The sequence below is a fragment of the Pygocentrus nattereri genome, chromosome 16, assembly GCF_015220715.1.
Source record: "Pygocentrus nattereri isolate fPygNat1 chromosome 16, fPygNat1.pri, whole genome shotgun sequence".
Taxonomy (NCBI): domain Eukaryota; kingdom Metazoa; phylum Chordata; class Actinopteri; order Characiformes; family Serrasalmidae; genus Pygocentrus; species Pygocentrus nattereri.
This window is the reverse complement of record NC_051226.1, coordinates 34,284,499-34,298,952: the sequence shown is the minus strand read 5'-3', so window position 1 is coordinate 34,298,952 and position 14,454 is coordinate 34,284,499. Positions and strand designations below refer to the sequence as shown.

The 14,454-nt window shown below is 39.9% G+C and overlaps 1 protein-coding gene across 9 annotated transcripts in view; it reads right to left on the bottom strand.

Annotated features, from left to right (window-relative positions):
• Window positions 1-14,454, bottom strand: part of LOC108413069 (transcription factor 4) — a 296,629-nt gene that overhangs the window by 115,204 nt on the left and 166,971 nt on the right. For 8 of the 9 annotated variants that reach the window (XM_037545968.1, XM_037545971.1, XM_037545969.1 and 5 more), the window contains 2 exons: window positions 5,771-5,900; window positions 3,839-3,888 (listed from right to left, as the gene is read on the bottom strand). In XM_037545968.1, the coding sequence (XP_037401865.1) occupies window positions 3,839-3,888; window positions 5,771-5,900 (180 nt within the window). Of the gene's footprint in view, window positions 1-3,838; window positions 3,889-5,770; window positions 5,901-6,598; window positions 6,754-14,454 lie in introns of those variants that run through there. The other variant, XM_037545973.1, reaches the window with a different exon arrangement.

The window sequence follows — 14,454 nt, the reverse complement described above, 5'->3', positions numbered from 1 at the left end:
ATTTAACATACTGGAAAAATACAACATAAAATATGTGCTAGAACTTTTGCACAGAACACGTTTATGCCATGTTAAATTGTTATTAAATTAAATTAAGTGTGTATTAAAATGTGCAGATGTGTGTCTCTGTAGAGGTTGTGTAGTTATTGTCACTTAGAAAAACAACAAAATATGTCAGTTGCCCAGGGGGCGCCAACTTTTGAGTAGAATTTGAGATATTACACTTCCATTTTAGGCCACCCGACCGTCGCGCTGGCAAACGAGGTTGTGATTCAAGCGTAAAATGCGGCAGCATTGAAAGTCGTAACGCCACTGACGGTAACATCACTGACAATTTTTTCACAAAAAGCTTTTCTAAAGTACCGTCCACAATAATGGTAGTTTCCGAGTCACGTGGTATATAGAAGAACACAAATATTGCTTATGCATTGTTATTTCATTCCAATTTTTTATTCCCATAATGTTTCATGAGTAACACCAGTGACGCCATCCTTTTAGGTGGATTTATCAGCAATAAAAAAATACATTAAAAATTTTAAAAACTCTGGAATTAGGCTTTCTTATCAAATATAACCAGAAAAACGGTCCCACAACCGGGACAACAAGCCCAATAAGCAGAATAAAAGTCACACTAGTGACACCGATGTCGTGATTGATATTCAGAGATAAATATGAGCCTTCAAACAGAAATCAAATTCAGTTTGTCTGGTATTTATGAAGAAAAGCTTTGTGAAACTTTTTGTTAGAAAAGTATGATATATTGTTATTTATAAAAAGGTATTCTAGCATAGCTAAAAATAACAATATTGTTTATACTTTTGTCAATGTTTATAGATGACAGTGTGTTTTATGAGTCAGAATACACATAATCAAGACTACTACAGGTAACTTGCTGTTACCTTGCTGTTATACTTGCGTTATATTGACCAACACCAGTAAAACTGTATTACCACTGACGGTAACACCACTGACAGAATTTTTCTAAAATAGCTTTTCTAAGTCCACCTCCACTTTAGTTTCAAAGTCACATCACGTGTAGAAAAAAACTATTCTAATAAACATTGCATTCACATTCAATTTCAATTTTAAAATCACTTAATGGTTAATAAGTAACACCGCTGACCATCTTTTTAGCCAAATGTATTGATAGAGAAAAGAGTTTTCATCAGTTCTGGACTTCTCAGATTTAGCCTTTCTTATCAAACAGGACCAGCCAATGTGTCCTACATCGGGGAGGACAACCACATGATTAGCAGAACAAAGGTCACACCAATGACAACCACATCACCAGCTTTCAAATATAAAATAATTTCCAGCTTGGTTAGAATATCGGTCACTCAGCAGTTGTGATTTAAAGTCACAGCAATGTGAAAAATATAATTTATATATATTTATATATATATATATATATATATATATATATATATATATATATAAAACCTACTTTACTTTTAATGTAAGTCAATGGAACCAGACGTCATTTTGAGCCTTTTCTTTTGGTCCATTCATCATGACATTTGAAAGGACAAGATGTATGTTTTCAGATTATATAAAAAAACTGAAAAACTGAATTTTGACCGAGGTTTTTTTTCCCCAACAGCACCAAAATATAAAAACCAATGCAAAAATAGCTACAAACAGCTGAACGCTATCTGTACTGTAGCCCATGTTTATTGATAACCGTGTGCCATACAGTGTCAGAGCACATATAAACGTACTGGTGTAATGATTTAGGAATGCCGTCAGCACCATGTTCAACCAAGGACAACAATTCATTATCTGTTAGCTTCCTTAGCAGCGTAGCTCCAGAGCTATAACTAAAGAAGCAAAAATCAGAACCAAACGTGCGTCGGCTGACCGACTACACTAGGGTTAAGAGGCAAAATGTGCTAATTAAGATTCTTCACCAAACTATCCCTTTAAAAATCTTCTGTTTCACGTTATTTGTTTATTTATCGATTCATTTATTCATCTTTCAGAAGAAGGACAATGCTTCTCACGGCCTGGACAGCGACCCGCAGAGCAAAGTGGCACAGACGTGCAAGACGGCTGTGACAAGCCATATATTCAGCCATCGTTAGAGGCACATTAAGCCTCAGCGAAGGTCCTCACACACACACACACACACACACACACACACACACACACACACACACACACACACACACGACGGTGCGAGCCAACATTCAGCCTCTTGACCTTTAAAAGCTTCCAAAGGATTATGCAGTTTAAAATCGCAGGATCTCTGCATTTAAACCAACATTTTGCATGGAAGGGACACAGCATAGAAAACCAAATTCCACACTTATTTGGAAAATAATACGTACAAACATGCACGCAGTCCATACAGTCCATATACGCAAACTACACAGTAAAAACAGCCCATTTAGAATTCACTGTGAATTTTGTGATGTCACAAAAAACAACAAAAAAACCCACGTTAACATACAGCCATCCTATTCAGCCTACAGCTGTTTTAGCCTCACTGCCGTTCTAAGCCTCATCTCAGCCCCGCCTGCTTTCTGAGCCACCCAATCAGAACAGAGTTGATTTGCATACGCAGTCGGCTGCAAATGTTTCAGCACCCCCGTTTGAAATATGTTACTTTTGGTTGACTTTATAAGCGACAGTAAGCTCAGAGAACCCCCTTCGGCACATTTTAATGCAAAATTAAAAAATAAATAAATAAAAAATTTGTTGGAATGAACATGTTGGAAAAAAAACGACGGCACATTTTAGATGTTCTTTCCCAAGATGTTAAGCTAAACGATGTAGAAGTGTGTACCCCACGTAGGTTCACGTCAATGAACAAAACATTCGACCGGGGGTGCACAAACTTTTGCACACAACTGTATCAGTCCTCAAGGCACAGCAACAAAAACAGCCTGTTTGATGCTATAAAAACAAACTGGAAATTATATATAAAACAACAGATGCTATAACAGAACATGTAGAAAAACGCTGATTATTATTAATATAAGGGTCATTCTACCATCGCAGGCTCCCAATAAAGCTATGAAAACAAGATCATTAACACTACATTCCCAAATGAATTAGTAAAAAATGACAATAGTGACATTTTCCCGTCATCAGCATGTCATAGGAGTGACCTCGCACATGTATGATTATTGTGTGAAATGACAATTTTGATACTCGAGTTGGAAGAATGGAATAAATTTGTCTGTCATATGTTCAAAATATTCAAAATGTATAAATATAGTTTTCATTTTTTTGTCAATGGTGTGACTGAAAAATAAAAGGTCATTAAAACAAACAAAAAAACAAGGACATCTCTTTTAGGACATCTTAAATAAGTAAGGCTAACATGTTTAGTGAAATCTCATTTAATATGTATTTTATATTTTAGAAATGTCTATATACTGTGTCAGCGGTGTAACTCACAGAATGTTAAGTGAATTTAAATCTGCAATGAAATACACGAATCCAACATCTGTGATTTTCCACACACTGTCTCAAAAGTGGAACTGGACTGTATTTTTGAAAACCTTAGATTTAATAATTGTGTCAGCGGTGTTACTGTCAGCGGTGTCACGTTATACATTTGAACGACGCATTAAAATGTGCAGCCAGTTTTCCACTGCAATGGCAGAAAGACCCATAAATATTGCACTGATTATTAAATAGTTCCTCATTCATGTGTTCTTATAATATAAACAAAAAGGAAGGACGACAGCGCTTTTTCCCCATGCCACAGTTTTGTTCCATAACACATTGAAGCCAGCACTGACCCTTGTTCAGCTTCCAAAGCCATGACCATTGTTCATACTCCCCTTTTCTCTGAGATAAAAAGGATAAAAAGCCCAAAGCCGTGACTTACGGAGGAGGGCAGGCCCGGCGGGACTTTGCGCACTTTCTTCGTCTGGACTTCTGAAGAAAAAAAATATTTATATATATCAGAAGGATGTTTTCTGATGTGACACTTGCATAAAGTCAGTAAGCCATTCCAGATGAGAGCGAACTATGAGACTCCAGCCGCTGACCCCCGAACATGAGGACGGAGACAAAGAAAAAAACAAACAAAGAAACAACAAAACTGGACAAACAAGCACGGAAACTAGCGGCTGGTCACAGAGCAAAGTCTCAAATGATCGTCAGTCACTTTTGGTGTCTATTCGTGTATGAGGTGTGTGTGTGTGTGTGTGTGTGTGTGAGTGTGTGTGTGAAAAGGTGAGACTTCATACACACAGGAAATGAAAGGAAGTGTAAATTGCCTGGAGGGCCTCGATGCCTGCAGGCCGTCGTGTTTATGTACTCAAAATGCTATAAAAAAAACCTCACAGCCTGGAGATTATTTAATAAGCAGAAATAAAAAAATATATCAATAGTGATTTTTAATGCCTGTCAAGTGTTTTCACTTTGGGTTTCTATAAAAACATTTATGCCACACACACACACACACACACACACACACACACACACACTATATGTCCAAAGAAAACTATTTACCTCCATCTATTTACCGGAGTTTTTGCCCTCTCCTGCAAAGCTCCTGTTCTTTACATTTACATTTACATTTACAGCATTTAGCAGACGCTCTTATCCAGAGCGACTTACAAGAAGTGTTCTTCCTTCTTCTTTACATTGTGTATACATTTTATAATGAATAAACCAAAAGAAACGGCCCAAAATGACTTGGAAAGACGGCTGGTTCCACTGACTTGCATTAAAAGTATAGTATGTTTTTTCCTTCTCCTGTAAAGTTACCATTTCAGAGATACAGGGTTTATATATATATATATATATATATATATATATATATATATACAATTATGAAAAACCATATATAACTGGTATATAATTGGTAACTTCTGATTAAAGAAATTTTGTTGTTTGTTTGTTTTCTTTTTAATTTGCTGTTTTTCTAACTGTAAATAATTGTGTCTAGAGGGAACATGGGAAATATGGCAAAATATTACATATTGTGCTCCCTGTAGAGGATGACTTAAATTTTATTGTAAAATCAGTACATTATATAGTTTAACATAATTCATATTATACCACATTTGGACACATTATTTATATATATATATATATATATATATACATACATATATAAAATAGCACATATCTTCAAAACGGTAACTTCACAAGAAAGGAGAAAACATTTTTTAATTTGTAAACTTAAGTAGCTCATTTTTTCCCATGTAATTTTGGACCATCACTATTCATCATGGGATTTTAACACAATGCAAAGTGTAACTAAATCAAAACAAAGGTTCTTGCATAACAGTGACTATATGGATTTTTACATTTTTAATATTAGTATTTTTTACACAGAACAATTCATCATAGATGGATCAATATTAATGGTCTAAAATGATTTATTTTATAATAAAATTATGTTCATTGACATTAAATGTAAGAACGTTATATATTGTCACTATAAAAAGAAAAACAAGCATCTCCAAAATGGTAACTTTACTGGAAAGGGCAAAAACCTTGTTAATTGTATTGCAAGTTAAAGACATTATTAAATTATTCTAATTGATTTTGGGGCTTTATTATTGGTCCAATCACCATGAAATTTTCACACAATGTAAAGGAGAACTGCTGCTTTAAAAAATAAAATTTGACAAAAGTGTGTTTCTTGTGTCCCCTATTTAGAACATATAGAGCATAATGAGGACCAGCTGATTCACCGCAGTGTGTAATACAGTCCTCATGTTTGGGGGAAGCAGCAAATATGAATATCCAAATACGACAGCGATGATAATGATGATGGTGGTGATGATGATGACGAAGTGCTCACCCATAGAGTCGCTGTGCAGTGGTCTCCGGCGGGGGTTGCTGCCGTAATGCTGGTAGTACTGTGAGCCCGGCTTGGTTGGGGACACAGTCCCAGGACTGACCATTCCCATTTCTCCTCCCATGAGGCCCGGCTGCAGGAAACACAAACATTCTGTATTTATTGCCTTGCGCACTTTAGAACAACCCAGAATCCTGCAGATTTACAAGTAACGACAATAAACATGAACTGAACTGAAATAAACAGAGGGCCTTATTTTATAAAAAATAAAAATGTACATATAGCAGCATTTCTACTCAACTATAATGTGGATTATCAACTGTATCACATTATTTCACAAGCAGACATTGTGTTATTGGTATATTAGTTGTATTTCAATACCAAAATAAAGCCTAAAACTCTTTGGAAATATAGCAGCAATAAAAAATAAGCATTAAAAAAAGATCTGCCAGCTTTGGAGAGCTTTAGTGGACGGTAAGGGAGAGTGTTTACGGTGTGGGGTTTAAAGTGGGATTAGAGCGAAAAGCTTTTGTGTCACACCAAAAAAAAAGAAGGCTAAAGCAGTCCCGTATTAGAGGACAGTTCTGTTTAAATATTATAATAACAGTCTTTTCACGTTTACACAAGCTTAGCAGGACAAAATCGCTCACATTAATCAGGATCACGACTACAATTAAAAAAAAAAGTTTGGATAAATGGCCCTACCCTAAGGGTAAAACGATGCCCCTATACCTCTATCACTGTCTATCAGAGCATCGAGGGTGCGTATCACATGCCGTGACACCCCTGCCCCCCCAACCCCCACCCCAGTATCCGCAAACGCACACTTACCCCGAGCAAGCACATCCTCTGACTGGCCTAGCTAAACTCTGTACCTGCGCTTTCAGCTCATTTCTACGAAAGAAAGGCAGAAAAAGAGAATAATGGATAGCGGAGCATCGCTTGAGCCGGGGCGCGACTGTCCGGGAAGACTGGCGGAGGGGAAGAGGGAGAGGAAAGATGTGAGTGCAAGACAAAACTTCCTTCACAGACCACCCCTCCACCCCACCCCAGCACCAAGCTTTAAAAAAAACTTTCCGGAGTTAACTTGCCGGACCGAGTGGGGGCTAATTAGTGTAGTTGATCAAGTAGAGAAAAGTGTTTGGGGTCTAATCTGAATTCCAATCACTGGGAGTTCTCACAACAGACTTAGCAACGCTCCGCTAGCCCGGCATTCACATGCAAAGCGCCCTAAATAGGCCAATTACGGGCCGTCCCGTCCCGTCCCGCCGGCTGAGGGGGGGGTGCGTTGGGGACTGCCGCCTTTCACATGTTAAAACAAAAGAGGCCTTGTCTTAAATTCTTAAATAAAGTCACTCCCCCCCCCCCCCAAGCCCCTCCCCCCCACATCAACACCCCCCCCCTCCTTACCATCCACCCACCCTCCTATCCCAGACTTGTAGCTAGGCTGTAAGAGGGGGGCCTGGGGTGAGGGGCATCAGGAGCTGTGGAGGGGGGGTCAACTAGGGTGAAGGGGCTTCTGTTAAAACAAAAGTGTCTCATTGTCTATGGGACGGTTTCTCAAGCTCTGCGTCGTCGTGGCAACTAAGACAAAAAAAAAACAACAACAACAAAAAAAAAAACAAACACGAAATGCTTCCCATAGCCGGGAACAGCCTTTAAGCACTGCTGGTTGTTGGAAAAGCTCCTGGCAAAAAGTATAGATTTCACTGGAATGTTATTAAAATCAGACTGAAAGGAATGGAAGCATTATAATCGTTTATTACGGTCGACTCCCTCATTCCAAAAGAAACATAGTTAATGCCGATCCAGGTTCCCGCTCGCTGTAGCCGTTCACACCTAAAGTTGCCGCTACATCAGCGTCGTCGGTGGCGACAGCGAGCGGTGGCCCCCGTGCCCAATTTTAGAGCCGGCTGGCACCGGTACCCAGCTGGCACGCAGGAGAAAATATTAACAAAGATAAATGAGGAACACCTGAAACGGCGAGGAGCCGGGAAGAGACGCCCCGCGAAGGATTAGCGCTCGGCTAATGTTAATAACAGAGGGGTGGGGGAGGGGGGGGGTGATGGGGGGTTTGGGTGCCTGCTTGGGCACCAAATGATGATTTGAAAAGAAAAAAAATACATAAAAAAATGGAGGAGACACTGGCATAATTGCAAAAGTGCAACAAACAAAACAGAGGCAGGGGAAGGAACGAGTTAGAGGGAGAGAACAACTGAGGAAGAGAACGAGGAGTGAGAGGAAACGGGAGAGTCAGTGAGTGAATGAGTGAATGAATGAAGGAGAGGGTGAGAGAATTTCAGAATGAGTGACAGGATTCATGCAGGAGAGGGACTGAGTGAAGGAACGTGTGAGTAAGAACGAGTGAGTGAGTTAATGAACGAATGAATGAATTCACGAATGAATGGGTTGAATGAGTGAACGAACGAGTTAATTAGTGATTATGCGACTGTAAGGTAAAGAGTGGGTGAATGAACGAGTGAGTGCATGAGCGACTGAAGCAGTAAACGAGTGAATGAATGAATGAATGAATGAGGATGTAAATGAATGAATGAATGCTTATAACACGGAAGAAACGTTATCATAAAAAGTGGACAGCAGAAAGGTCATGGATTAGTAAATACATGAGCAAATGTGAATGTGGCAAAATGAGTAAGTGTGTAAGTGAATGAATGCGTGAAACAGTGAACACATGAGCAAGTGTGTAGGTGAATGAATGATTGAGTGAGTGAATGAATGAGGGAGAAAGTGTGTGAGTGAATAAATGGGTGAATTAATGAGGTAGGCTGAGTGAATTAATGAGTTAATTAGTAAATGTAGGACTATGTGAACGAATGAATGAATGAATGTAACTGAAGGAATAAGTGACTTATTGAATACACAAGTATGTAAATGAACTAATGACTGAGTGAGTGAATGAAGGAGAAAATGTGAGTGAATAAAAGTGAATTAATGAGGTAGGGTGAGTGAATGAATGAGTTAATTAGCAACTGTAGGACTATGTGAACGAATGAATGAATGAATGTAACTGAAGAAATTAGTGACTTAGTGAATACACAAGTATGTAAATTAACTAATGACTGAGTGAATGAATGAAAGAGAACGTGTGAGTGAATAAAAGAGTGAATTAGTGAGGTAGGGTGAGTGAATGAATGAGTTAATTAGCAACTGTAGGACTATGTGAACGAACGAATGAATGAATGAATGAATGAATGAATGAATGAATGAAAGTAACTGAAGAAATGAGTGACTTAGTGAATACACAAGTATGTGTGAGTGAATAAATGAGTGAATGAATAAATATGTTAGTGCGAGCAAATGAATGAATGATTGAGGGAATAAATGAGTACGAGTCACTGTGTAAGTACATTCATGAGTGAGTTGATTAATGATTGCATGAGTAAATTAAAAGATGAATGAATATGAATGTGCTTATACGGGCGTGAAAGTGAATGAATGAATGAAGTGTGCTGGTGAATGCAGGAGTTAGTGAGCAAGCCAACGTTGTTAATGTAATTAGTGATTGTATGTATAAGTGGATGAATGAGTAAGTGCATGGATAAATGAGTGAATTAGTGAAAACATGAGTAAGTGTGATCAATGCCTGTATCAAAGAAAACAAGTGAGTAAATGAATGAGTGAATGTGTAAATGAATGAGTGTATAACTAAAAAAAACGAGTGAACCAATGAAGGAACGAATGAACGAACGAACAAATGAATGAATGAATAAGGGCACTGATAGAGCCCCAGTGAATGCTGGACTAAATGGCCCACAGACTCCGGCCTGTAGGGGGGCTTGTCCCTCAGGAAGACCCCCTAGAACCTCCATTCCTTGGAGACTGGACCAGAATGGGCCTACACACACACACACACACACACACACACACACACACACACACACACACACACACACACACACACACAGCTCACCCCAGCCTTTCAACTGCCTCCAAGTCACTTCAACACACCACGCTGCAGTTCACTCGCCGTCCAACGCCGACTGATCAAACTACCGCTTAATGACTACAGGCAGCCCCGCCACAGGACACACACTCACTCACTCATACACACGCACACGCACACACACACACACACACACACACACACACACGAGCACATGTTTGGCTCTACGGAGAAAAGATCTCTTCTGTCTCTTCTCATCCGAAAGATGCACCAGTGGATGACAGAAAGGTCATCCGCCCTTAAACTGCAGGCTTTTTACTCACTTATTTAACTTTAGAACTTGTTATTAAATTATCACAATGAATACATCACTTGATTAAAAATACATACGATGTTCTCAGTGAAGCGGCTGAGTCATTAGGTATCCTCAGGTCATTTGAAAGCCGTGCTGAGCAGTCTAAGTAAGGGGCTAGCACTCAATCTGCTTTTGTGTGTCATTGAAAGGGAGGAAACCCACACCAGCAGGATCTCACCAATGCAGTAAAGCCTGTTTGTTGTTGCACTTAACAACATGGCTAGGGGGGCCCGGGAGACATCCAGAACCAAAGTTTTTTTCAAAGTAACTCACTTCTCAAAAAGATATTAGTTATTTTTGGAAAAAAAAAAAGGAAACACTATATTAATTATATGGAGCTTTTAAAAAGAAAAATGCACTTAATGTGAAGGTAGCTCACTATCTCAGTAATGCCAGGGTAGCAGGTCACTATAGCTTTTGGACGGTACTGTATGTGAAATAAAAGTGTATGTGACGTGAACGCCGGCGTTTAAAGAGGAAGAACAGCTCAGCAGACGGCTAGCAGGTTAGCAGGCTAACACGATAACAGTCTACTCCAATAGCGATTGGTTCATGATAGCTTTACCAGCAAAACTGCATCAGGTACAATTTTGCCAAAGAATAATGAAAATATAATAACAACATGAAGATATTAACAATAATCATAATGACTGTAACGATGACATGAAATCAGAATCAAATTACGAATGTTACGATTCACTGTAAAACTGAATCAAATGAATCAAATGTCTGAGAGTGAATATATTAGAGAACTAGCTCAACACACACACACACACACACACACACACACACACACACACACTCACACACACACACACACACGGCGATGAGTAATGAGGCAGCAGTGACAGGTTCTGTGTCCAGGAGTGTGAGGGTCAAAGGTCACAGCACCATCTCAGCTGGTGCTGAAGAGCACAGTGATGATACAGCAGACTGAGAAAGAGAGAGAGAGAGAGAGAGAAATCCACACACACACACACACACACACACATATACATACATACATATATATATATATAGTGTTTCACAAAAGTGAGTGCACCCCTCACATTTCTGTAAATATTTTATTCTATCTTTTCATGTGGCGACACTTTAGAAATGAAACTTGGATATAACTTAAAGTAGTCAGTGTGCAGCTTGTATAGCAGTGCAGATGTACTGCTCTCTGAAAAGAACTCAACACACAGCCATTAATGTCTAAATAGCTGGCAACACAAGTGAGTCCATCTCACAGTGAACGTGTCCAAATTGTGCTGAAATTGTCAATATTTTGTGTGACCACCATTATTATCTAGCACTGCTTTAACCCTCTTGGCCATGGAATTCACCAGAGCTGCACAGGTTGCTACTGGAATCCTCTTCCACTCCTCCATGATGACATCACGGAGCTGGTGGATGTTAGACACCTTGTTCTCCTCCTCCTTCCGCTTGAGGAGGCCCCACAGCTGCTCAATTGGGTTTAGGTCTGGAGACATGCTTAGCCAGTCCATCTTTATTAACTTCATCAAGACAGTTGTCTTGGAGGTATATTTGGGGTCGCATGTTTCCGAAGTAAGGGGGTCATGCTCTGCTTCAGAATGTCACAGTACATGTTGGAGTTCATGTTTCCCTCAATGAACCGCAGCTCCCCAGTCCCGGCAGCACTCATGCAGCTCCAGACCATGATGCTACCACCACCATGCTTGACTGTAGGCAAGAGACAGTTGTCTTGGTACTCCTCACCAGGGCGCCGCCACACATGCTGGACACCATCTGAGCCAAACAAGTTTATCTTGGTCTCATCAGACCACAGGACATGGTTCCAGTAGTCCATATAATTGGACTGTTTGTCTTCAGCAAACTGCTTCCGGGCTTTTTTGTGCGTCAGCTTCAGAAGAGGCTTCCTTCTGGGGCAACAGCCATGCAGACTGAGTTGATGCATTGTGCGGCGAATGGTCTGAGCACTGACAGGCTGACATCCCACTTCTTCAACCTCTGCAGCAATGCTGGCAGCACTCATGCACTGATTTTTTGAAGCCAACCTCAGGATATGACGCTGAACCTGTGGACTAGGCCATCTTTGTGGAGAGCAACAATTCTATTTCTCATATCCTCAGAGAGTTCTTTGCCATGAGGTGCCATGTTGAATATCCAGTATTTGTGAATTGTACCCAAAAAAAACTAATTTAACAGCCTTGCTCCCCATTCACACCTGGAACCTTGTAACTTTAACGAGTCACATGACACCAGGGAGGGACAACGACACAACTGGGCACAATTTGGACACGTTCACTATGAGGTGAACTCACCTGTTCACAGGTGTTGCCAGCTATTTAGATATTAATGGCTGTGTGTTGAGTTCTTTTCAGAGGACAGTAAATCTGTACTGCTTATCAAGCTGTACACTGACTACTTTAAGCTATATTCAAGTTTAATTTCTATAATGATGTTCCATGAAAGATAATAATAAAATATTTGTAGAAATGGGATACTCACTTTTGTGAGATACTGTATGGAGAGAGAGAGAGACAGAGAGAGACAGAGAGAGAAAGAGAGACAGAGAGAGAGAGGGAGAGAAAGAGTTGAAAAAGACAAGAAAAGACAAAGAAGGAAGGAAAGAAAGAAATAGACACAGAAAGAGAGAGAGAGAGGGAGAGAGGGAGAGTGTGTGGGAGTCATTAATTATGAGGATCTGCTGGCGCTGCACAGCACACCTGTACACCTCTGCAGCTGAATCTGCACACACACACACACACACACACACACACACACACACACACACACACTCCCACGCGTATGTACACATGTGAACATATAATCAGATGAAAACAGCCGTCAGGAGAGAGTTCTCATCACAGCTCAGCAGCTTCTTTCTTTGATGTGTCCGTCTCCTTTTCTCAGTGAGGTTCATCCTGGCAGCTACACATCCTTTCAGACCCACAGTGCTGAGCTGTCTTCTCACAGCGGAAGGATGGACAGGAACACCTGTGGATGTTTTCAGATCTGAGGCAGCTTGATTTCCTCCTCTCTCTCCAAGAGCAAAGCTTTAAGCGCTGTTTATCTGATGAGGGCAGGTTTGGTGTCTACTGGCCTGAAAGCGTCCCAGAACAACTACCACAGTCAGATGATAGAGCGACTATCATTCTGAACACTTCTTCTCTGAAAACAGGAGATTCTGGGAAAAACTACACTGGAGTTCAGACAACGAGACGATTCTGGTCCTCTAAAGTGACGCTGACCTGGTAGCTAATGCTGCTTGTTGTTTTTCAGTTTTTGACATCATTTGAAAATGCCTGTTGTTGTGCACATTGTTTGTAAATCTCATGGTGAATGGGCCTAAAGAAACGGCCCAAAATGACCTGGAAAGACGTCTGGTTCCGCTGACTTACATTACGAGTAGAGTATGTTTTATCCTTCTCCTGTAAAGTTTCCATTTCAGAGAAATGAGCTTTTGTTCTGACAGCAGCGAAATGCTGGTGTTCTCAGTCCAATCAGCAGTCCACAGCTTTGACACCAAGAACAGTACTGGGTTCCAGCTTCGCTTGACGGAGAACCAAAAGGTGAGTAGGGACGAGTGGAGATGCTAGAAAAGAAAAGAAAAGAAAAAAAAACGGCCCAAACCCTGATATCGGGCTAGCATACTTCTTACACACAGACTACTTTTAAACTCACACACACACACACACACACACACACACACACACACACACACACACACACACACACACAAAAAGACCATCAGTGAGCAATCAGAGCTCTGATGTAATCTGATCTGAACGAATCTCTCTTTATAGAGAGAGAGAGAGAGTGAGTGAGTGTGTGTGTGTGTGTGTGTGTGTGTGTGTGTGTGTGTGTGTGTGTGTGTGTGCGTGGGGGGAGTTTAAAAGTATTCCTTGTTAATTGTTTCTCACGCTTGAGTTACTGGATAAATAGCAATCATTTAAGATCACTTAAAAAAGAATCAGACACTACATTACACCTCAGGACGAGAGAGAGAGAGAGAGAGAGAGAGAAAATGAAAGATGATAAACAGAGAGAATGAGTGAAAGAAAAGATGAAAATAAAGAGAAACAGTGAAAAGAAAAGTTATGCTGATGTCTGTATTATACTGTATTTATATCATATATATAATATACACACCATTGTTTTTTAATCAACTATATTTACGACTACACTGGAAAAGAGTTAAAACTGTGTAGTTAATATGTATAAAATAAAATCTACAAATATCTTATAGAAATAATAAGAAATCACTAATCATTACTACTAAATTATTATTACTTTGTAACATCTAAATACTGAACTATGCGCATATATTTTATATACGTGTGTGTGTGAGTATAGTACATGGGCCAGTGTGTGAGTGTGTCAGTGAGTGTGTGTGTGTGTAAAAAAATTCCATTGGTGCTGATTTAAAGAAACCAGCTACACTCCCACTACACACACACA